The 25,626-nt window shown below is 34.9% G+C and overlaps 1 protein-coding gene and 1 long non-coding RNA gene across 2 annotated transcripts in view; one reads left to right on the top strand and one right to left on the bottom strand.

Annotated features, from left to right (window-relative positions):
* Positions 1-4,157: 4,157 nt before the first annotated feature.
* On the bottom strand, positions 4,158-5,954 carry LOC141487536 (uncharacterized). Its single transcript, XR_012468426.1, has 2 exons — positions 5,778-5,954; positions 4,158-5,543 (listed from the first exon to the last, which is right to left on the bottom strand). It is a non-coding gene; the product is annotated as an uncharacterized lncRNA (long non-coding RNA).
* A 4,558-nt stretch (positions 5,955-10,512) lies between these two features.
* The window catches only part of LOC141487534 (GMP synthase [glutamine-hydrolyzing]-like), a 35,239-nt gene continuing 20,125 nt past the window's right edge, over positions 10,513-25,626 (top strand). Inside the window, 3 exon segments of the mRNA XM_074186629.1 lie at positions 10,513-10,577; positions 11,642-11,934; positions 21,782-21,899. Of these exon segments, the coding sequence (XP_074042730.1) occupies positions 10,528-10,577; positions 11,642-11,934; positions 21,782-21,899 (461 nt within the window). The 5' untranslated portion in view covers positions 10,513-10,527.

Raw genomic sequence — 25,626 nt, 5'->3', positions numbered from 1 at the left:
TATATATATATATATATATATATATATATATATATATATATATATATATATATATATATATATATGAGACTCTTACAGAAATACATGGTCAAACAAACAATTTGGTAACACAATCTCAAGTACATTCCTATGATACAAGAGGATCAGATTGTATTAGAACTCCCAGGTACAGGCTTACAGTCTCCCAAAGAAATTCACCAGACTATCATGTGTATAATATATTACCATCTGATATCAAGTCACTCAATATAATTTCCGTTCAAAAAAAGATAAAAGGATTTCTTTTGCAGCACTGCTTCTATTCAGTGGTTAAGTTTAAAGAATATATGCAACATTTTGAAGTGCCTCTTTGAACACTCCTTTTAGATCCCATTCGCTTGACTCTGTTTTCTCAGAAGTGCTCTGATAAATATCATCACTATTTTCATTTTTCAGATCAGAATGATCATAAATATACTCAACGTGGCCAATCTTTGTCGCTACTATGTCCTTCTAGGTACTTTAATATATCTTCATGTATTTTTAACCTAACTGACTTGCTATAAATATACTTTTGTATATAACATAATTGAATAAATATTATATTCTATTCTATTATATTATATTCCATTCCATTCCATTCCATTCCATTCCATTCCATTCCATTCCATTCTATTCTATTGCAAATGGAAAATTGCAAATTCATGAAAAATAACAGTAAACATGAATTTGCAATTTTCCACAAACCATCTTATATGGACATTCTCATACATAATTCCTCCACACACCCTTACCAGCATAAAGTTGCTGCATTTAATAGTATGCTTCACAGATTATTGAATATTCCACTGTCTGATAGGGAGTTCCAGAAAGAGCTGAATTTGATCAAACAAATCGCGGTTAGTAACGGTTACAAAGAAGATATTATAAACGCCATTCTTACCAAAAAACTTCAAAAGCAAGCCATGGACTTGGTCTACCCATATACAAGATGCGATAACGTCAGTTATAGGTCATTGGCATATTTGGGTGAACCAACCAGGAATATTGCCCGTTTTTTGAAGAAAGAAGGCGTAAAAGTAGCTTACAGAACGAATAATAATCTTAGCAAATTTATTAAAAACAATAAAGACAAAACTTCGTTGTTGGATAAATCAGGAGTATATAAGCTGACTTGTGGCTCTTGTCCAAAACTGTATATTGGCCAAAGAGGGAGAACATTTTCCCAAAGAATTGAAGAGCATAGAAGTAGTTTTGTAAATAGAAAGACCAATTCCACGTTTGCAAACCACCTATTAGCAGGAGGACATGAGTTCAATCATGAATACGATGTGTTACATTTAGAAGAGAAGAGTTTGAAACTCAATCTTCTAGAATGTTTAGAAATCAATAGATTCAGGAATTTGGGTAATTTACTGAATGATCAATTAGAATTAAATAACTCTCCGCTACTGAATATTTTTTCAAATGTGGAAAATGGAGCATAAGCTCAGGTAATTAAATTCATTACAAACTTAGGTAAAAAATCAGGTACTTGAAATTCATGTACCCCAAATTGTAGAATAAGGTATATATAGCATTTATTGTGTAGAATTAGATATTAAGACACGCCCGAGAAAGCCATTGTATGGCGAAACACGTGTTGCGTTTTTGTAAAACTATCTGGTGAAAATCACACAATGAAGTGTTTTTAGAATACGTTACTCAATGACTACTTTACGTCTATTGAAATTGATTCTGGCTTGTTTTCCTATGACTTGCCTCTTAACAGTAGTTCCAAAGTTCATGTTGAATTACAGAAAAAAACTTGATATATGAGTGAACACAATCTGTAACATGGAATATATCAAGTTAATGAAGACTCATTATTATGATATCATATCTTCAACATTCATTCTGAATAAAACTCAAAAATATTCATGACATTCATTGATATACAGTGCCTTCATTTCAAAACTTCCCACCCCTAGTACTTCGTTTAGCAGGGAGAATTAGCCGTAGGCAAAAACACGTCAATTTAAATATCGAGGGGAAAGTTTAACACTAGTGCCAGTGGTAGTTTAGGTTTAACCCCCTTACCCCTACCTACCCCCACTTAATAATTTTAAATGGTGCCCTTTTGAAGATCTTAAAAATCCTCACTCAACCCCGTTTAGAAAACTGAAATTAGTTGATCCGTTCTCGTAAAATAGGGCAAAAAGGAAATTAATTATAATAAAAAATAAAATAATAGCTATTGCAATTAAATAAATGTACCTTACTTTATTAGGTGTTCAAAATGTTCACCATTGGTTGCTAAGCAAAAGTACGATCTATTCTCGAATTCCTGTCGGACTTTTGTAAATGTTTCGTTATTAATTTGCCTGCATGTGTCAGTAAATCTGTGTCTTAGATCCTGAATGTCCTGCGGGGGAGTTTTGTATACCACTGTCTTCGAATAACCCCAGAGGGAAATCCAATGGCGTTAAATCCGGAGATCTCGCTGGCCATTCCAGAGCGCCTCTTCTGCCAATCCAGGATACCGTTGATCGAGCCACTGTCGGACATGCAATGCGTAGTGTGGCGGTGCGTCGTCCTGTTGAAAATGTAAATTTTGTTCATCCAAGAGCGGGTTGACTTCTTCATCAACTTGGCGTTCTAAGGACTGTGTTATGAGTGGATCGATTGCATTTTCCAATAAGTTTAAATACAATGGACCAGTTAAATTTTCTTCAATAAAAATAGGGTCAATTATTTCGTTTCCCAGAATTCCAGTCCAAAAGTTTATTTTTTGTGGATATTGCGTATGATCCTCTCGAAACAAGTGTGGATTTTCATTACCCCAGTATCTAAAATTATGCTTATTTACAAAGCCCTTAATTAAAAAACTTGATTCATCACTGAAGCAAATATTTTTTATTAAATTCGGGTCATTTTGAATTCTCGCAGTCATTATTTCACAAAATTCAATTCAATTCAATAGTAGGCTCAACGAAGAAGTGGCCTAAAATCTCAATCTGTGCGGCTTTCGTAAGAACTCTCGGCTGCTTTACTGCTTTGTTGCACACAGAACCGGTCTCTTCAAATTTTTGAACAGCACCATAAATAAAAATAATTTCAGTTCTTTCTGGTAAAGTGTACACCATTACGATTTGTATTACTGTCAGTGCAACTGACACCACTTGACAATCAGTTGAAAATCAGGAATAACTAATTTAATTGTACTTTCTAGAATTGGATTTATAAAAGCGGCACTGAGTCTAATCCGTCTTTGGAAACGTGTTCGATCGATTGCAAAAAATTCCCAATAAGTTTTTCTTGCACATTAACCTTAACTTAAAAAGTTTTAGTTATCAGTAAATGGCGGTATGCATAGTTTTATGCAATCTATATCTTGGTTTATCTTCGTAAAGCTTCACTCCAACAAATATTCTTTTCAGATCGTTCGATTGATGACTTATTTATTTTGTAGAAATTCATGTTAAATATAGATTAAAGAAAATACTTTTGTCTAGTTTCTACTGTGTTTATTTATTCGTTACGACCGATTTCGGCTTATAAGGCCATTTTCAAGTGCCACTTGGACCAGCAACGTCCAGAGAAGCAACTAAAAGTAGAAAAGAAACCAAAAAAAGGTGAAGCGCCAAGTTTTGCAAAGTGATTCTGAAAGAGTATTGTGTCAAGATTCTGACAATGACAATGTTGACTGAAAAGCGTTCAGAACAACCCTTAGCTCGTCAAGCAGAACAAGATTTGTGCTTGTTTTATTTTGTACAAAAAAGCAAAAGGTTTTCTACATTGCAAAGGTTTTGGATACCTTGAATCATAATATAGAATATTATGTCAGCTTTCTTCTGTAGACCACCCCTGGTCAACACTGAATCATTTTGCACTAAAAATCGATTTATTTTATATTCTACTTGTAATACGACCGACTTTGAATTATCATATTTCAATAAGATTATGTAGTCCATGAAACTCCGTCCAAAATTTGAATAAACTTTATGTATTATTTTCCGAGCTTTATGGGTTTGAAAAATTAGTGATCCACTGTCGACCACCCTACCCTACACATAAATACTAAAATACTATGCCTAAACAAAAAGGTCAACTCAGAGGACCACACAACCGACCACACCCCAGGGGCGGTTGTGACTGAGCTGGGGGTCGATAGTGACAAGTTATAAAATACATAAAAATGATTTGAAATCACTTTTATTGCAAGTAATATAAGAAATCTAAGGTTAATCTGAGTTCTAAAAACTGAATAGTGAGATACTGAGATCTAGTCAGACTCATCACAGTTATGATAAATGTAATGGCGACTACAACCTGCGCACTCTAAGTGGGACCAAAGTTCACATTTTCCTTGGCATTTCATCCATTTATTGCCAGACCTACTTTCAGAATATGCACCTACACAAGCCAGACAGAAATACTCTTCTTCATCCGATGATGGTGGTGATATCTTCTTTTTCGTGACTTTGTTTTTTCCTTTTCCATTGGTTTTTCCTTTTGATTCCGTAAGATTTTTCTTCACCTGCATAGCCTTCAACCGTTTTTCTTTTGCTTCATATTCTTGCCTGACTGCCTCTTTTTCAGAAGTGTCTGCATAAATAGTCGACTTTTTAGTTCTTGAACCTCGTTTTTCTTTGGGGAGCCTTTGGAAAAGGCCGAACAACTTCAGGTGAAAAAAGAGATAGCGTAGCTGAGGATGACGCAATTGGCTGAACATTGCTTAGATTTAAATATGAAGATTCGCCCAATAAAGAAGCTGAAAGTGATTGAATTTCATCGTTTGGTCCAGGATTATTCTTCCCAGCATCAGAGTTTAGTTTGTCCGTTACAAAAGATGGTTCTGCAGCATTAGTCTTTCCAGTGTCAAGAGTTCAGTCTTTCTCTTTCGAAAGATGGTTCTACTTCATTTGTCTCTCCAGCGTCAGGGTTTGGTCTATCTGTTACAAACGATGGTGCAAAGTCAATTTCTTGGAATAGATTACGATTGTAAGGATAAATGCCAGTTTTGCAAAAACCAGCCTGGATGTTCGCTTGTGTGAAAACCAGAGACATAACAGTTCTGATAATACCTGGTATATCATAAATTGTCATTGTTTTGCCAGGGTGACTTCGCATCCATCCATCACAAGCAGTATTTATGGCTTTTTTTAAGGGTCCGAAGATCGATCGATCCTAAGGCTGCAGTTTGCGCGAGCAGTGAGGAGGAAATGAAAGTAAAGTTATTCCATTTTCTTTACAAAAATCCAATGTATTGATGTGCAGGTCGTTTCAGATTATATTTCTTTCGAAGAAAGGCCAAAATATATTTCAGCGCAACGTGTTATGTACTTTGACAGCTGCTGTTCTTGCTCCTCAGAGAAAACTTTATTATGAGCAACATACCCCATGCTGACATTGTGGCCCGCATCGCGTTTACGAATGTATCGTAACAAAGACATGCGATTAGTTTCGTGCGTTTCCGCAGTTCTCCGCAAAGAAGTCCCTCGTTTTACTTCCTCATAAGCGTCTTCATATTTTCTTAAGTCACAGTGCCCTCTTTCGGTTTTCCTCAATCGTTTTCTTGGCATCTAAAAGCAAAAAAAATTTTACTTGTGTCACAACCGTACTTAAAAAAATATCACAACCGTATCCAACACACCACTCCGCAAAGCATCGCCATAACAATATAAAATAATTTACGTACAAAGTAATCACTGCTTTTCAACTACTAATGTTCAACTTATAACTGTGAAAAACACCCATTACTCTATCTGTACACATATAAGAACAATTATTAAAAGAAATCGAATAAAAATACTTACTTTTGACTGATAAAAAGGAATGTAGGCCTCTGCTAACGTTAATACCGCACGATGACTGGCGCAATACTGTGAAACACGTTCAGACTCACATACCGCTTCTCTCCCTTTGCACCCTCCTTGGTATTCCTTATAGTTTCGCTAAAATGACGACTGTCACAACCGTAACCTGGCACAACCGTACCCAGTATACCCTACCTACGTTATTTTACTAGTTCAGAAATGTAAATTAAAGGACTCGATTATCCCTACTATTTACCACTTGAGATTAAATATATGACGAAGATTAATGCCCAAAATAACAATTAATCTTGAAAGTTATGTGGTGGCAGTGGTACTGGACGAACGTGCCGATAACGACAGCCCAATGTGCTATCGCAGGGCTTCTTTTTTTGTTGTAAATGTTCAGCATCAAAGTAACCTATGTGAGTAAAGTGTACATATCAAATGAGAAGTGAGGGTCTCCTTTATATATGTGAAAAAAACAAAAGACCTTGCGTAGAGAAGGCGACCTTGAAAAAGTATGTTTTGGAATAAACAAAAAATTATTGAAAAAACTAGTGGCAGCATTGCCCCGAGTAAGACTACTGCGCCCCCACACAAAAACTCCTGTCAACATTTGACAGGAGGAAATTAACCAAATGCGCACGAGTGGGAAGCAACGGCCATCATGGTTATGTGGGCTATATAAAGGAAAAGAGAGAGAATTGAGAGTCTCGATCATCAGTCCAAAGGGTAAGGGAGCTGTGCTCCCTTACCCTTTGGAGCACAGCTCCAACCACGAGGTTGGAGCTGTGTGCCGATAACGTTCGTCCACAAAGAAGGTACGCGGATGCCATGTGCTATCGCGAGGCTTCTATATATATATATATATATATATATATATATATATTATGAGTGTCTATGTGAAAGTCATTAATATATAAAAGTTTATGTGAAAGTTTAGTCAAAAATGTTAAGTGAGGGCCCTCTTCATTCACACTGGTATCCAGGCCGGGGTGGTAACCACGTAAAGGGGCCATATATGTGAATTAAAAAACCCAAAGGTCTCCCGAAGAGAAGGCGACTCATTAAATATATATGTAGAAAAACCTGCTGAACAGGAGGCGACAATAAAAAAGTTAAATTGTACTAGGAATCACACGTTGAAAGGTAAGACCTCATTAGTCCTTAGCTCGCACAAGTTTCTCAACTTCTGAGAGTTGTCGTTCGTATGGGGGTGACAGCTGATTAATGGAAAAACAGTTTTTTTTAATTGACAAAAAAAGCGGTGACTGCATTGCTTCGAGCAAGACCGCCGCCCCCCCCTCCCGACGACGCTCCTGTCAACTTTGACACAGATTAAATATTTAATCTGTGACTTTGATAGGAAGAGCCTGCCGAGCCTGGACAAATGCGCCCGAGTGGGAAGCAAAGTACATAAAAATTAGAGAGAGAGAGAAAGAATTAACCTTATCCTTAATTTAACCTCACAAATCTGATATGAAAGAAAACGAGTTGTTTTTTTTCTTTTTAAAAATATTTTAATGCCATGTAGGTTTTAAGTTATCGTGAAAGGTCAATCTGCAAATTTGATTTACGGTACAGTGAGTACATTAATTAGATTAATTTTTGACATTTAAGGCGGGCATAATTAATGTTTTTTTTTGCCCCTACTACATAGGATTTACCTTTTAAAAACTGTTTTGAAGGTCAACTATGTGAGTACAATTGATAAAACTGTATTTTTTTTTATTTGAATTTGGTGTCTATTTCAATTCAACCCTTATTTTTTTCTGTTGTCTAGCAATAGGAACATGTATGAGGAAAATTTTCTTTGAATTTCCTCATGATCTGAATGGAACTGTCTTATCAGATACTTCTGTGACCTGTGCAGTGTCTTCAATTCTGAACTGAGTTTTTTCAGCATGTGGATTTTAACTTTCAGAGGCCTCTAGGATGTATAATTTCATGGTACAAGCATTGATTCTGTTATGTCAGATCAAAATTGGAATATTGTTCAAATATATGGAGTACTCACTAGGTATACCACACATATTATTATGTTCGAAAACATGCAGAGAAAATTCCTCGAGTATTTGACTTTAAAAGTTTACTTTATATATCGTTTGTGGGGCCCATTACCAGCTGATGTTAAACATATTAAGCTTTGAAAATTTAGAATTAGATGATGCATAGAATCTATTTCATGCGTCTACAGACTGATTCATACGCTTGAGGTACTCCTGGCGTTATGTGAATGATAGTTGACCTTGCATTTCCTACGCTAACTTGCTGAGATCAAGTCAAGCCAGTCAAGAAGCTTTCAATCTGTGATATGAGACAGATCTGTGAAACCGTATGTTGTGATATTAGACAGATCTGTGAAACCGTATGTTGTGATCCACATGATCAAATGCCTCGGAGAAGTCTGAATAGACTGCATCCATCTGGCCTCTTTTCTTCAGGACCTCTATAATATTTTGCTCAAATATCAATAGGTTGGTAACTGTAAACTTTTTCATAGAAAAACCATGTTGAATATTTATGAAACGTTCTTTACAAAAAAATTTCTACTAAAAAAATTGAAAAATCTCTAGAAGAATGTAGGTACATAGTCTTCAAAATTTGAAAATTTCTGATCTCCCCAGACACCACTCTAAATACGAATATGTCGGACGACTTCCTAATCGCAAATTAAAGCAAGTTCCCCCCATTGCTTGTCATGTGTGTGCCATTTAGAGGAGAACAATTTAAACTGAGTTCTTGGCTGCAGATAATGTTGAAGTAGATCATGTTGAAACAATGACAGGTACCAGTGCCTGAAATGTGATATATATTGGCAAAATCTGAAAAATTCTATGTAGATAGAAGTTTCAAAGTTGCAAGATGTAATTTTAACTGTTAGAAATCAATGGTGTACCTTCCTATATTAGTTTTTTTGCACAAATATGACAGTGATCTCATTTCTAGGTTTCCAAAAGATATGAATAATTTAAATCTACTACATAATGACATTCAAATTGGAAGTTCAAATCCAGAGAAAATTTGCAGCTGTGTGGGGTTCAGTTTCATCCTAAAGTAGATTTAACTACAAATGGCAAAACCATGCCCAATAACTTTCTCTTTGATATACTTGGAATGACTAGTAATTTCACTATTCAAGGAAGAGAAGAACAATGCATAAAATATAAAAAAGAAACTGGCTGGGACAAAAAAGTTCTTTTATTACTTAGTGGTGGTGTAGACAGTACTGTTTGTGTAGCCTTGCTACACAAAACTTTAACGCCCAATCAAGTAATAGCAATTCACATCGATAATGGTTTCATGAGTTAAAATTAAAGTGCATAATAGTTTAATGAAAATTGGTCTCACATTGAGGGTGATTAATGCAGCATCAAACTTTTATGAAGGTACAACAGTTATACCAGTAGATAAAAAAGAGAGAAATAGAACTGTGGAAACTAAAATGTTATGCATGACTTCAATTCCAAAAGAGAAGAGAAAAATAATTGGAGGTATATTTGTTAAAATAACTGATGAAATAGTTACTGATCTCAATCTCAAACCTGAAGAAGTATTTTTGGGGCAAGGAACCTTAAGGCCTGATTTGATTGAGTCTACATCAAAACTAGTGTCCTCCAAAGCAGATACAATTAAAGCACACCACAATGGCTCTGAACTTATTAGAAAATTACGAGACGAAGGTAAATATGAATTTCAAGTTATTTTTTATTATGTATCCCTTCATTACCAATATGAAAAATCATCAGGGAAATTATAAACAGTGAATTGTTTCCACAAATATAAGCCAGATCAGCATATTATTAATTGAAATGATTTGTTTAGAAATATCACGAATTTTTTATGCATTCATCACAATTTTTTTCTATATGTTATTTTTTGTACATTCCCTCACTTCGAAATTCTGTAAATTTTACTGGTCTGTACATTGTACTGGTCTTTCCATTCAAGAAACTGCTTTGACTGTTAGAAATCAACGTGTGTCGTTCGTATGGGGGTGACAGCTGATTAATGGAAAAACAGTTTTTTTTAATTGACAAAAAAAGCGGTGGCTGCATTGCTTCGAGCAAGACCGCCGCCCCCCCCTCCCGACGACGCTCCTGTCAACTTTGACACAGATTAAATATTTAATCTGTGACTTTGATAGGAAGAGCCTGCCGAGCCTGGACAAATGCGCCCGAGTGGGAAGCAAAGTACATAAAATTAGAGAGAGAGAGAGAGAATTAACCTTATCCTTAATTTAACCTCACAAATCTGATATGAAAGAAAAAGAGTTGTTTTTTTTTCTTTTTAAAAATATTTTAATGCCATGTAGGTTTTAAGTTATCGTGAAAGGTCAATCTGCAAATTTGATTTACGGTACAGTGAGTACATTAATTAGATTAATTTTTGACATTTAAGGCGGGCATAATTAATGTTTTTTTTTGCCCCTACTACATAGGATTTACCTTTTAAAAACTGTTTTGAAGGTCAACTATGTGAGTACAATTGATAAAACTGTATTTTTTTTATTTGAATTTGGTGTCTATTTCAATTCAACCCTTATTTTTTTCTGTTGTCTAGCAATAGGAACATGTATGAGGAAAATTTTCTTCGAATTTCCTCATGATCTGAATGGAACTGTCTTATCAGATACTTCTGTGACCTGTGCAGTGTCTTCAATTCTGAACTGAGTTTTTTCAGCATGTGGATTTTAACTTTCAGAGGCCTCTAGGATGTATAATTTCATGGTACAAGCATTGATTCTGTTATGTCAGATCAAAATTGGAATATTGTTCAAATATATGGAGTACTCACTAGGTATACCACACATATTATTATGTTCGAAAACATGCAGAGAAAATTCCTCGAGTATTTGACTTTAAAAGTTTACTTTATATATCGTTTGTGGGGCCCATTACCAGCTGATGTTAAACATATTAAGCTTTGAAAATTTAGAATTAGATGATGCATAGAATCTATTTCATGCGTCTACAGACTGATTCATACGCTTGAGGTACTCCTGGCGTTATATGAATGATAGTTGACCTAGCATTTCCTACGCTAACTTGCTGAGATCGGCCAGTCAAGAAGCTTTTAAACCGTGATATGAGACAGATCAGAGAAACCGAATAGTCTTATGTTATGTTATATATTGTGATCCACATGATCAAATGCCTTGGAGAAGTCTGTATAGACTGCATCCGTCTGGGCTCTTTTCTCCAGAACCTCTATAATATTTGGCTCAAACACCAATAGGTTGGTAACTGAAAACTTTTTCATAGAAAAACTATGTTGATTATGAAACGTTCTTTACAATACAATTTCAACAAAAAAAATTGAAAAATCTCTAGTAGAATGTACATAGTCTGCAAAGTTTGAAAATTAACCTTATTTTTTTCAACAGACAGTATATTGTCTATTGATTTATTGTGAAGAGCAGCTAGGATATGAGATTTTTTTAATATTTGGGGGAAAAGGGGGTCTGGTCTCGTTGGGCATCACCCTATAGACGAATATGTCAGACGAATTCCTAATTGCAAAACAAAGAAAGTTCCTTCCATTTCTTGTCATGAATGATATTGTCTAAAATTTAATATCTCTTGGTTTAAACAATGGCAGGTAATAGGTAATATATATTGGCAATATCTGAAAAATTTATATGTAGACAAAAGTCTTGAAGTTGCAAGATGTAATCTTTAACTGCTAGAAATCGACGTTGTGCCCTCCTATATTAGTTATTTTTGCACATTTTCATGGATTGTACTTAATATCACCCATTGATGGGGATATAGCTGAAAATATGGCAGTGATTTCATTCTATTTATAATTTCATAATCTCATATGATAATGTTTGAAAAAGTATAGTTTTATATATTTCCTAGGTTTTCAAAAGATATGATGAATAATTCACTACATAATGACATTCAAATTGGAAGCTCAAATCCAGAGAAAATTTGCATATTAGATGCTGGCGCCCAATATGGGAAAGTTATTGATAGAAAAGTGAGGGAGTTGTGCGTTGAATCACATTTACTCCCTTTAGACACGCCAGCCTTCAGCATAAAAGAAGGAGGATATAAAGGAATTATTATATCTGGAGGACCCAATTCTGTATACGGTGAAGACGCTCCCAAATATGATGCTGATATTTTCAGGATAGGACTGCCCGTTTTAGGTATGTTGTTTATGCATTTTCTTTTGAACTTTAATTGACTCGCAAGACTTGTTCAGTACCGTTTAATTCTTTGGCGGAAAATAAAAAAATGTAATAGCACATGTACATTAGGTTTTGAGGTATTGCTAAGTGAAGTGTATTCTAAATTTTGAAAACTAGTACTTGGTTTTCAGAAGGCAAAAGGCACAAATGGTGCAATCTTTTCCTTTCTTGAACATGTCTACACACATCTCAACAATGGTGAGGTCGTAGCTGCAATTTTCTGTGATTTCTCCAAAGCTTCTGAGTGTGTAAATCATGAACTTCTTTTGCAAAAGTTGAAATAATATGGCTTTAGAGGAATATGTGATGACTGGTTTAGGTCTTGCTTAAGTGTTAGAAAACAGTTGGTAAGATCAAACGAAAAACTATCACAGACTAAGGATATTTCATGGGGCGTTCCACAAGGATCAGCACTGGGCCCGATTCTTTTCCTTATATATGTAAATGACCCTGTTACTCTATTCAAGGAACTTTTATGATATTTGCGGATGACACCACGCTCCTTTGGCATGGAAAAAATACTTTTAATATGAAAGAAACTATCTCTAGTGATTTAGAAGTTGTGAAAAAATGGTGTGGCGCGAACTACTTGTGCTTTAATATTGAAAAAACAAACCTACTCACCTTCAGCTGTAATATTAACAATTCATACTTGAATGGACAAATTCTTGAGAATAAAAACCAATCCAATTTCCTAGGAATCTTCATGGATAACAAATTAAAACTGGATCCACATATTTCAGCTTTGAATAAAAAATTGGCATCAGGATGTTATGCACTTCTAATAGTTTCAAATGAACTGAGTTCATCCACAACAAAAATGGTGTATAATTCCCTGATTGAGTCCCACCTGAGATATGGTGTTGTCTTCTGGGGATTTTGCAGTCAACAACTTTTTCATTCAGTGTTTGTTTTGCAAAAGCGAGCGGTTAGATACTTATGCAAGGTGGGAGTGCGTGAGTCATGCAGACCATTATTTTTGAGAGAAAAAATCCTCACTATTACTTGTATTTTCATACTTGAAACTGTTTGCCTGATTTACAAAAAACATAATATGGTTGGAACTCCGGAACATATAAATTATGTATCACGGCAAGTAACAGAAAATAAAATACATCTTCCTGTTCCATAAACAAGTCAGACAAATTATTCTTCAATTTATGAAAGTAAAAAGTTGTATAATTACATACCTTACGAAATTAGGAACAAAAAAAGCTATATAAAGTTCAGAAATCTTGTCAAAGATGCCCTTGCAACAAAAGCATACATTCTTGATGAGTATTACAATGGAAATTTGCTGTGATTTGATATAAGTGTTTTTTTTTGTTACTTTAAATTATATTTTATAGTGGGATATATCTTACTTTATTGCCATGACATGTGAACTTATGTTCAAATTGTGTATATTTGTTTTTTATATTTTTCGAAAGGGACTATAGAAACTATTTTGTCTACAAACTTTGTTAAATTATATTTTTATTTGTTATATTTTATCTATTAGATATGTGAACTTAGTTTTGCTCAAATTGTATTTCTGGGTATTTGTGTTTTGAATTGTTTCTTTTCTTTTATTCTTTGAAGTGCTATACATACCAGTTTTTTTCAACAAGCTTGGTCAATAAGATTGTATTTTCTTGGACAATAAAGTATATGTCTAATTATTTATCTATCTATGAAAAATGAAATTTCATTCACACTAATGTGATTTGTTATTTTTGAATTCAAAACCCTGTTATAGATACCCAGAGGTATCTTCTAAAAAAGAGTCTCTGTGTTACTTCACTTGGTGAATCTGTCATTCAGTAAAAGAGCATTCCCTAAGCAAATGAAGATAGGTAAAATCATACCAGTGTATAAAAAAATAGTCGTAAATTACTGGAAAACTACAGGCCTGTAACAATTCCATCATGTATGTCAAAAATATTCCAATATGCTTTATTTATAGAATTCTATCATTCGCTCATCATAATAACATCTTTACAAAAAACCAACATGGGTTTCTGAATGAAAAATCCACCACTACAGCTTTACATTCATACCATAGAGAGATTGTGGACTATATTGAAGCAGGCGAGTACCCTGTTGGGATATTCTGCGATCTCTGCAGGGCATTCGACTGTGTTGATCATAATATTCTCCTAAGTAAGCTATACAGTTGTGATATAAGGGGTATACCATTGGCGTGGGTAACTGGTTATCTTTATCACAGAAAACAATATGTCACTATTAACAATGTAATTCATTCTGAATCAGATTCACTGAATCAGATTCAGTGTGAGGTATCAGGTTGATTCCAGACTAAGATATGGAGTGTGCTTCTGGGGTCTTTTCTCTCGCTGCTCTGACATCTTCACAGCAAAAAAAAATTATGTGTATCATTAGTGGCATAAGTAACCGTGATTCACGCAGAAATGCTTTTAAAAGTTTTAGAATTCTAACTGTTCCTAGTCTTTTAATTTTTGACTTATGCTTGTCTGTTTTTGAGAATAGAAACAAGTTGTTTGTACCAAATAAAAGTAAGCATAATATTGATACAAGACAAAAAAAAAGCAATATTTTTGTACCATTTGCAAAAACCAAATTAGCTTTTCTATCATCCCATCAGATGGCTCCACGTGCTTATAATTTGCTTCCTGATATTATAAAAAAATCCAAAACCATGTATATCTTCAAAAGAAAACTCAAGGATTTTCTTGTTGATAAGTGTTATTATCTGTTTGAATATTGATTTATTCTGGCTTTGAGCGTGACTCCTTTTCTTTTACTTATAGGAAAATGACTGATAGTTTTATTGACATTTTTACATTTTTATTTATTTTAGACAAAAGTGACAGTAGTGCATGACAAGCATATGACATCACAGCATGACCACCTTATATTTTATGTTGTCTTAAAAAACGGTAGACACTGTTTAACTTTTAACACACTCCCTCAACAGAAAATATATGAACATAAAAAAAATTACAAATAAGCAATTACACTCCTTGAAAATAAGGAATGATTAGACATACAATAATGATAGAATATATAGGTAGGAGCATCAACAATGCAACATATTGAATGATGAATGCAAAAAAAAGAGTAAATATTTCACTAAAAATACGACAAACAATTGGCACAAAAAAAAGCACATAAGTGTACAGTTTTATAGGGCACATGAGAGTACAGTTTCAAGAACACATTAGCTGTTCCCTGAGAAAGGCAAATTTGATAGCTTCAAGAGGTTTTGTTAGGATGTCAGCTACATTTTGATCTGTAGGACAATAAGTGATCTTAAACCATCCTTTCTTAAATTCGTCTTTTATAAGATGATACTTTACATCTATATAAATGCATTTTCTTGTAAGCTGATTGGCCTTGATCATCTTGATACAGCTTGTGTTGTCTACATGGAGAACAACATTGATCTTGTGTTCGAGCAATTCTTCAAGGACGGAGTTTACATATTTCATCTCCTTACAGCATTGAGCCGCTGCAATGTATTCAGCTTCAGTAGATGATTGTGCAACAAGGGATTGCTTCCGTGAGCACCAGGCAATTGGTCCATTTGCATATTTCATTAAATAACCGGTGATACTCTTTCCATCCTTTTTATCTCCTCCATGGCTTGAGTCGCAGTAAACCTCCAGGGTGTATTTATTTTTATTTTTGTTTGAGTACAATATACCATTTATTTTAGTTCCTTTCAGATATCTGATGGTTCTTTTGACATTTGAGACATCATGTCTTTTAGGATTTTTGGTAGATCTGCTTTCAAAATTTACTGCGAATGCAATATCAGGACGGGTTTTACATGATAGATATATCATAATTCCCACTGCAGATTGGTATGGAAAACTTGATTCATCATTCTTCGTTTCCTCATGGGTGTAGTCTTGATGTACTATAGGAGTATTTTTCTCCTTTGTGTATCCATCCAAATTATACTTTGCAATAACTTCTTGACAGTATTGTTCTTGATTGATGAATATTCCATCTTCTCTTTGGCTAATTTGGATACCCAAGTAATTCTTTGGTTCAAGGTTGACTGTAGTTTCAAACAACTTCTGCATCTTGGACAGCAATTTCTTCATTTCGTTTGGATCTTCAGCTATCACGAGACCGTCATCCACATGAATGGCAACAAATAGTTTCTCTCCTGAAGTAGATTTGAAGACACACTGATCAGTCAATAGCTGTTTCAGCCCTTCTTGTTTAAGGAATTCAGTGAGCCGTTTGAACCATTGCTGTGGTGCTTGTTTGAGTCCATAGATAGCTTTTCTTAATTTGCAGATTTTTCCTTGAACATTGTATCCTTCAGGCAGATGCATATAAATTTCTTGTTGCAGATCCCCGTAGAGGAAAGCTGATTTTACATCAAAGGTGCACATTTGTAAATTTTCAGAGGCTGCAATGGCCAGGAGCATTCGAAGAGAATTTGCTTGTACAACAGAGCTGTAGATTTCTTGATAGTCGAGATTCTTCTTCTGCTGACATCCTCTTGCCACCAATCTGGCTCTGTAGCGACCATCTGACTTGATTCTAAAAACCCAGCGACTGGTCAAAATTTCTTTACCCACAGCACAGTTAGAATCCACTAGTTCCCAAGTTTCATTTTTTCGCAGGCAGTCTTGTTCTTCTTTAATAGCAGTCTTCCATTTTTCTTTATCATGACTCTTCATACAGTCTTTGTAGGTAATAGATTCTTCTGCTAACATAACATAATCTTCATATTTCTTTGGTAATCTGACTTGTCTATGAGGTCTTTGGTTAAGTGGAACATTTTCAGGTACCTCATTTTCCTCCTCTTCAGACTCAGTTTCTTCATCACTTGAATCTTGATCTTCTTCATCTGCCATAACTGGTTCATTTACAATTGGATCTTCCTGATGATTTTCTTGATCTTCTGGGTGATCTTCTGGTTCTTCGTCAACTTGGGCTAGTTCATCATCTTTGGATAAATTCATAAAATTTTCAATCTTGATAGCTGATGGTACAGGATTTTCCACTTCTTTTATACCAATTACAACGATATCATGAGATGGATAAATCTTTCTTTCAGCTTCATCCCAGATCCTATATCCATTAGATGTGTATCCTACCAGAATACCTCGTTTTCCTCGACATTCGGTTTTCTTCAGGAGTCCAACCTTCTTGGCATATAATTGTGAGCCATACACTTGAAGATGAGAGAGATCTGGTTTTTGATGAGTCCACATTTCAATAGGAGTGGTATCGATGGTTGAAGATGGTGATCTGTTGTGAAGGTATGCTGCTGTTTCTATGGCTGTACCCCATGCTATCTGGCAGATGAGCATGATGAAGCAGTGCTCTCATTTTATTGCATAGATTGTAGTTCATCCTTTCCGCCGTTCCATTTAGTTCTGGAGTGTGAGGTATGGTATAGTCCAGATGAATACCTTTTTCTTTGCAATGTATTCCTTAAGTAGATCTTCCACTTCATCTTTTGTTTCCATTAGAAAGACTTGCACAACATGGGTAAAGTCATCAATAATGGTCATAAAATAATTCTTGTTATCATATGTGGGTGGAGTGATTTTCCCACATACATCCGTATGAATGATTTGGAGTGGCCTTTCTGCCCTTTTACGTTTTGTGTTGAAGGGTTTTCTTATAAGATTGGCACAGGCACATGTCTCACATACAGTTTCAAATTTGCAATTGTTTAGTGAGCATGGCACTCCCTCACACAGACTTGGAATTTTCTTCATTGACTCAAAATTGATATGACCCAATTTTTGATGCCAATTCATTTGTTCTTCTTGGACAGTGAGTAAGGATTGACAATATGATTTAGCACTGAGGTCAACCACAAATAGACCATTTGAGGTTTTATGCCCTCGCATAACTTCTTTGCCATTTTTGAAGATGGTCACACCTTCTTTCTTGAATATCACCTCACCATTGTTTTCGGTGATTGCATTTACTGACAGTAAGTTCTTGGAAAGTTGAGGCACATAGGAGACTTCTTGCAGTGTTACTGCATCTGCTTCGATAGTTCCCAACAATGTTGCACTCAGACCTTGACCTTTCTTGGCACTTGAGATTTTCAGTTGTGACTCTTCTGCATTTATCAGCAAATGATGTTCATTTGTAAGATGAGTGGTACACCCACTATCCACAACAAAGAGAATGTTGCTTGACTTTTCATTATATAGGGCTTCATTCATTGGCGCTTCTTGATCAACAGTTTCAGCGAAAAAGGCAGCTTTCTCATTTTTCTTTTGGTGTGCATTTTTGTAAAAACAGTCTTCTGATGCATGATTGTTTCTTCCACAAAAGATGCATTTGACATTTGAACTTGCAGAGCTTGTACTTGGTTGTCCAGTTTTATTTTTCTTTTTGAAGCATTCATCTTCATTATGATTATTGCGACGACAAGTCTTGCAATATTTCTTGTGTGGGCACTGTGGTCTTTTATGGCCATCTTCACCACATTTATGACATACTATTTTATCCCCATTTTTATTTTTACATTTGTTCTTCGCTTTGATTCAGCATTAAAAGCTGCTGCTGTTGAGTCAAGTTTGGTTGTCTTCCAATATTCCTCTTCAGAGCAGAGACGTGCCACCAGGTTGTCAACACTTTTATTTACTTGTGATGTTGATTCCCAGGCACTTATAAAGGAATGATAATGTTCAGGTAGTGAAGCAAGAATCTTTGTAACCAACATTTCTTCGGTTACTTGTTCTTTGAATTGTGAAAGCTTGAAGACTATGTACTTAAGATGACTGATATTATCCATGGTAGTCTTCGCTTTGTCGAACTTGTATGAATGGAATTCTAGCAAGAGCTTTTGCTTTTGATGGGTAGTGTCCCTTCTATAAATGCTTACCAATGTGTTATACATTTCTTTTGATGTACTGCATGCCATAATGTGAGACAAAATGGACTTATCCAGAGTTCGCACAATGATATATTGGGCTTCATTATCCTTGGCAATCCAGGCATTTCTGGCCTTGACTTGATCTGGCTTTGTTTCATCAGCATCAGGCTTAGTTTCAGTTCCAGATACAATACCCCACTGTTGCTTTGCCTTAAATAAAATGGTAATAGAGAAATTCCATATTTCAAAGGTGTCTTGTCCATTCAATATTTGGATATTGCTCAATTCATGCTCTTTGGTCGTCATTTTTTGGGTTAGCACACCGGCACTCAGATGACCGTGAATACTTTTAAAGAATCACCAGAATACTTCCACTAGGGTTACATTCACAACACTCGAGGCAGCTGGGCCCATAACCCGTTTGAATATTGATTTATTCTGGCTTTAGACTGTGAAGACTTTATGTGTATGAGTAGGTAGTTGTCATAATTTTTTTTTCAGGAGCTTCTAGTCTCCGATCTCATTTGTTTTTTTTTATTTGGCGATTCCAATACAAATTTTATAACTTTGTCAAAAATAAGGAAAATAAAATACAGGTGTTTTAAAAGGTGTATGTACATCTAAATATTCAAAACTATGTGAAAGAGTGAAAACTAGGGTTGATCTTCACTGGTGTTTCCCTTCTTCTCCTTTTGACGCATAGCGCGGATTATGTCCCAAGGCACTCTTATCTGCCATACATAGAAGGTGTCGCCAACCGAATCGGGAAAATTCCAGAGTAGGAGAAAATTAACACCATGTTCAAACCAACGAAGAAAGTATTGGAGCATTTGAGGAGATCAGCAAAGAAAGGATTCTATGTAACTGGTAAAGTCTATATCAGTCAGACGAAAGGAAGCATTGGCACCCGCCTAGTCGAGCACAAGCAGAGTTTCCGATTGGGACAGACCGAGAAGTCTGCAGTCGCTGAACATGCATTGTCTGATGCGGAGCACAAGATCCTGTTCGAAAATACTGAGAGGCTAGCAACGTTGAATCATTATTCAACAAGAATGTATTTGGAAGCCATAGGACTACAAACACCAAGAGAACTTCAACAGAAGGGAAGAGAGAACATATCTACAATCTGGAACACAGCATTGAAAACGCCAAAACGAAGCCAAGTCACCCAAATCGCGCGGGAAGTACGCGCGAACCCACCATTACAGAAAGTGCGTGCAAAATCAGCACCATAAATGACACACAGGCACAGAAGAGATGTAAGCTTCAGTTTCAGTTGACACGTCAAGAAGAGTACTTTGACCAAGCCACAGTCGAAACGTTTGGAGATTATAACCAAAGAAGAAAACGGCAGAACCCGGAAACCATCCGAAACATTGACGCCAGCTGTGAAAGCCCACATTCCTGTACTATTGGACAACGTTCTGTGGAGTTTCTAGCTACTGAAATATTGACCATTATGCCCAATTTTCTGAAAACCATATAGACTCGCAAGCTTTACATAATTAACACAAAGAATTGGATACACAGTACTGGCAGAAACATTTTTGAAGATCCAGTAAACTTGAAATTTTTGCATTAGTCAAGGTAATAAAGCAAGCTATTTCCAATATTACTATTCACCTGGATATGACTCACAAGCCAAAATGTGACCAATCAACAAATTATTCCTATATTATAGTATACTTTTATCATCAATATTGTAGATTTCAGTATTTCAGCTGTTAGCTATATTGTAACTTTTGTTTTATATACATATGCATGTTAATTATTTAGCCTTAAACTGTATGTCTCAAGTACTAGTTTTTTAATGTTATATTATTTAAAATCGTCCTGATTTTTGAGTTAGGGTAATATTTTAGCTTCTTTGTGTCTCATAAGTACAACCTCGAACTTAATGAGATACATGTATGTGCCTTATTTTTACACCTTGATGAATTTTTATTAGTAAAATAGCGATGCATTGTGTTGTTTATGCACCATCACGCACAAGCTTCATGGCTTCAGTGATGTACTTTTGTTCATTTCTGAAACTTATGCTTATAAGTCTCCTTACAAAACAACTCAATTATACAAATTTTGACTTAATTTTAATGACAACAACAACAATAAAAATTAATTGGCGCTCAGGGGGGGCTTCATTGATTCCAGTGAAATGTTTTATCTTATTTTGGAAATTAACATTATTATTATATTATTATTATTTTTTTAAGAGACCTTATATAACGGAATTAGTACTTGTCAGATTGAACAGAACAGTAACAATGCCTGTGAGCTTTGAATTTAGTTTTGTTGAATTTTCTGAAGGCATCATGAAAAATGTGAAATAAAACTTCATATTTTTTGAGAAAAAAGTATTTGGCCTTCTCCATTTTTATACAAAAATGTGGGAATCTTCCGAAGAAAAGAAGGAAGCAATCAATCTAAAAAAATTAACTCTATACAAAGATGTGTAGTAGATCATGCAAAGAAGTAACTTTCAGACACAAACTGGAAGAAAAAGCCCTTTCGAAACAGCTATTTTCATATAAACATTGAGAAAAATACGCAAAAGAAAAATACTTTCGAAACAAATACTTTTATATGAACGCTGAATTATACGAAAAACACTTTTCTCTATTCCGTTTGTATTCCAAACATTTGTATGGGATCGAATCAGATATCATTCACAGGATTCCTACACAATATAATTGAAGAAAGAAGTGAAATTTCACTTATATGGAGCACTGTCATCCTCACTGCTAGACATCCGATGTTTCGCTGTTAAGACACTTGCCTCATCAGCTCTTCAGTAGCAAATACGGATAACATTATAGGAAAAAAAAAATACAATAATATTGTATTCGTTTGAAAGGCATATAAGGACATTTTCTAACGAATACAAGTTACAAATACAAGTGGTATGAAAACATAGAGGTTCCCTTTTTCAAAATCATACCTTGCTTTCAAGTTTAATATCATAACATTTTTTTTTTCCAGGTATATGTTATGGAATGCAAATGATGAACAAAGAATTTGGTGGTACAGTAGTACGAAAGAATTCTAGAGAAGATGGCGTGTTCAATATAGAAGTCGATACAAAATGTTTATTATTCAAGTAAGTTCTCGATTTTACCCTTTTGAAAAGTTATGTTACTCTCATCTATCTATGTCTGGTTTATTAGATCCTAAACAAAGACCTAATGTATCATTTTATTGTATGAGTGAATTGAATGTCTGTAATTTCTATTCAGTAGTAAATAGTTCATACTTTGAAATCGTTAAAAAAAGTAGCATCTATTTTTTAACATAAAAAACTAAGTCTTATTTGAAATTGTAGCACATCTGAACTATGTATGAAATATAAAAAAAAAACTAGGATATTAATCCAACAGAATCGCTTACTATGGTCATTAGCCTTATTTTTTTATAATTTTTCTTGGTAAGTGCATCATTTGATGGGAATAATAGTCCTTGTGAGCCTGAAAAATTCTGAGAGATGTCAGTATTCTTCAGATGGGAACATTGTTGAAACATTAAAATCGTGTTCTAATATAAGAAAACTTCATCTACTGAAAGTTTCTAGGACGAAGAATCAGGCTTCAAGAGTATTGAAACTGCAAAATTCCAAGTACTTTTTATTTTCTAAAACACATCTATAGGTCTGAAATTTAACACGAACTTGTCTGCAGTACATGGAAAATGTATCATTGAAGTTGACATCGAGGGCTTAATCCAGGGAGGCTTATAATAGTGAATTTTCTTCGTCGTGACCTAAATCTGTTTGATGTTTTCACTTTCAAAATAGCGCCCAAAAAAGTATATTATATTCTTTACTAGTACCGTGTTAGGAATCACACGTTAAAAGGTAAGGCCTCGTTAGTCCTTAGCTCGCACAAGTTTCTCAACTTCTAAGAGTTGTTCGTATGGGGGCGACAGCTGATTAACGGAAAAACAGACAGACAGACAGAATAAGCTGGCCAACAAGTTTGTAATCGATATCAGTTTCAGTAAATGTCAAATTTTCATTAATAGAACTTTCCTCTTCGTGTTTTTCAAGTCATTTTTATAACCGCATTTGTTGCTACCAACCATTAATTTTTTGTCACAAAAATATGCGAGCTTTTCACCGTTTCAAATCGTGTTTTCTGCAACTATTTCATGACATAAAGTTCAAGTACTTCACTAGTTTTCGTGAAAACGTCAGCCCTTAGAATTCTTGAATTGTGACACAGAATCTGCACTATTAGACGCCATAATCTAATTACAGCTAGATTTAGATTCGAACAAAAAATGTTGAGTTCTTTCATTAGACCTGCTTAGAAAGCAATATATCTATATTAGCGACATAATTAGTAAAAAAGGAGGGTACCGCAAGAATCAATACTTGGACCTGTTTTGTTTCTTATACTTATATTTCAATTCTTTGGCTACAGTAAATTTATTTGGTAACTTACAAATATTTGCTGATGACACACCACTTTAATTTACAGTGGAAATAGGGCACAAGAAATCATGTGATTCCACTCTAATTCTGCTTTTTAGATCTTCAATATCAGCCGGCCTATTTTGATAAACCCTGTCTTTCATATAACCCCAATAAAAATAATCTAATGGCGTTAAGTCTGGGGATCTTGACGGCCATTCAATTGTACTACTTCGTCCAATCCAGCTTGATGCAAATATATCATTGAAGTATTCTTTGACATTAATACCAAAATGTGGGGGAGCGCCGTCCTGTTGGAACCAAAGTGTTTCAGTGGGGATATCTGGATCTGCTTCATTGGGAAACATAACAGCTAAAGCAGGGACTGATTCAAAGCGTAAAAAGTCTAATATTCTGTTGTTGATGATGCCTGTCCATACATTTACTTTCTGATGACGCTGCGTACGAGCTTCGCATATCCAGTGTTTATTTTCCTGACTCCAGAATCAATAGTTGCACCTGTAAACTACTCCATGTAAATAAAAAGTAGCTTCGTCCGAAAAGAGTATGTTGAGTGGAAACCCATTATTCTCGTCACATCGCCTCATTATTTCCTCACAAAATTGCAAACGCCTGTCATAGTCATCTTCCAAGAGCTCTTGGACAAGACATACCTTATATGGGTGGTATTTTTCTGTTTTCAAAAACCTCCCAATCGTACGTCTAGGCGCAGGATTGTTTTGGGCTAATGAAACCGTTGACAAATGTGGATCTTCCTGATACGGCAATGTCCAATTTTTGATCTTCTAAAACATGTGGCCGGCCACTTCTGGGCAAGTCGTTCACTGTACCATGTTCTTCAAATTTGTGTAAGATCTTAGTCACAGTAGCCTGGGAAATGTGATTTTCCGGATATTTTGCATTAAATAAAGTACACACTTCACTTTGATTATGCATTCTATCCCCACATCCCAACAATATCAAGACTTTGATACGCTGCCTCTCTGACAATACCACTTGTGTTTAGCAAATTAAAAAAGAACACTTTGAAGGTACCCAATTAATAAACTAAACATACATGCAATTTCAATTTCACCCAGAAATGCCACAATTTTAAAACTGAGTCAAGACAATAGTTCAGGGCATTCATTTTGGTACAAAAAATTCAACAACCTTTTTCTCTTTTTGAGGTACACTGGTCAACAATTGCTTGGGATGGAACTAATTTTATGTGTAAGTTTTTGGTGAAAAAATAAAATCCACTGAATGTTGATGCTACATTACGTTATCAGTTTTACACATAAATCAATAAAATTTGTTGTGGTGCCTGGCCCGGTTGGTCTGTTCTTGAAATTTGTAAACTTTTTGAAAGTAGGTACTGGTGATCCATAGCAATTGTTGAGCAATGTACATCATCACCACTCATTTTTTTTTGTAACGTTAATTCACCCGTAGATAGCACTAAGTAGGTATTTCTAACTTTTTTGGTTTTAAAAAAGTTTTTTCTCATTTTGTGGTAACCGCATGAGTCAAAAAATGAAGGGTATGAAGGTGTATGAGCCCATACACGACATAGGTTAGCATTTGAAAAAAAAAGTTGGGGAGGTTGCAGCTAAGGAGTTGAAAAAAAATTTCATTTTATTGCCAAAAATGCGTACAACGTGAAATCAACTGACGTGTTTCAGCGATTTTTTTCCTAAAATACTGGTTAAAAAGATATTAATTTTATTCCGAACTTTTGCGCACCCCTGTATAAATTCAAATTATGTACCTTCATTCATTTGGTCAAAAATAAGATCACTTTCAAATCTGATTTTCAAAATCAATGGTGATCAACACAACCATTTTTGACAAGATATTCAACAATCTAAAATTAAAGAAAATGAAAATAAATATTGGGCAAAATTCGATTTATTATAAAGGTATCAAGTTTTACAATTAGCTACCGAATGCTTTAAAAAATTCAATTAATTAAGAGTCCAGATTAATTTGGAAAAATATTTATTGTTTGTACAGACATATTATCTGAGTGCATTTATGTTTATGTTGATAATCATATTCAAACATGTATGTATGTATGTATGTATATATATGTATGTATATTTATATTTTTTCAAGAGTCACTTCTGATTTATTTTTTTTGTACTCTGTTCTTAGTTATGTTACAGTTATTTTTTTGAATTATTGTTTTTTTTCCTGCTATAAACGTTGTATGTTCCTTGGCAAAGTAAATCGTTATTATAATCAAATGCAGGGGTAGCGAATTTAAAACGGTTCATCTTAGATCCTGATTAAGACATTAGTAGGGTGCTAATGTCGGTTCTGAACCTCCCCCACTACTCGACTTTGAACACACAAAGTTCAACCTTGGCACTCGACAATCGCGAACCACTTCAGAAGTAAAAACTTGTGCGAGCTG

The sequence above is a fragment of the Leptinotarsa decemlineata genome, unplaced genomic scaffold (assembly GCF_025532065.1).
Source record: "Leptinotarsa decemlineata unplaced genomic scaffold, Ldec_3_MD MMD2_P_RNA_scaffold_4, whole genome shotgun sequence".
NCBI lineage: Eukaryota > Metazoa > Arthropoda > Insecta > Coleoptera > Chrysomelidae > Leptinotarsa > Leptinotarsa decemlineata.
The sequence above is the reverse complement of the archived record's forward strand: the minus strand, read 5'-3'. Positions and strand labels throughout refer to the sequence as shown.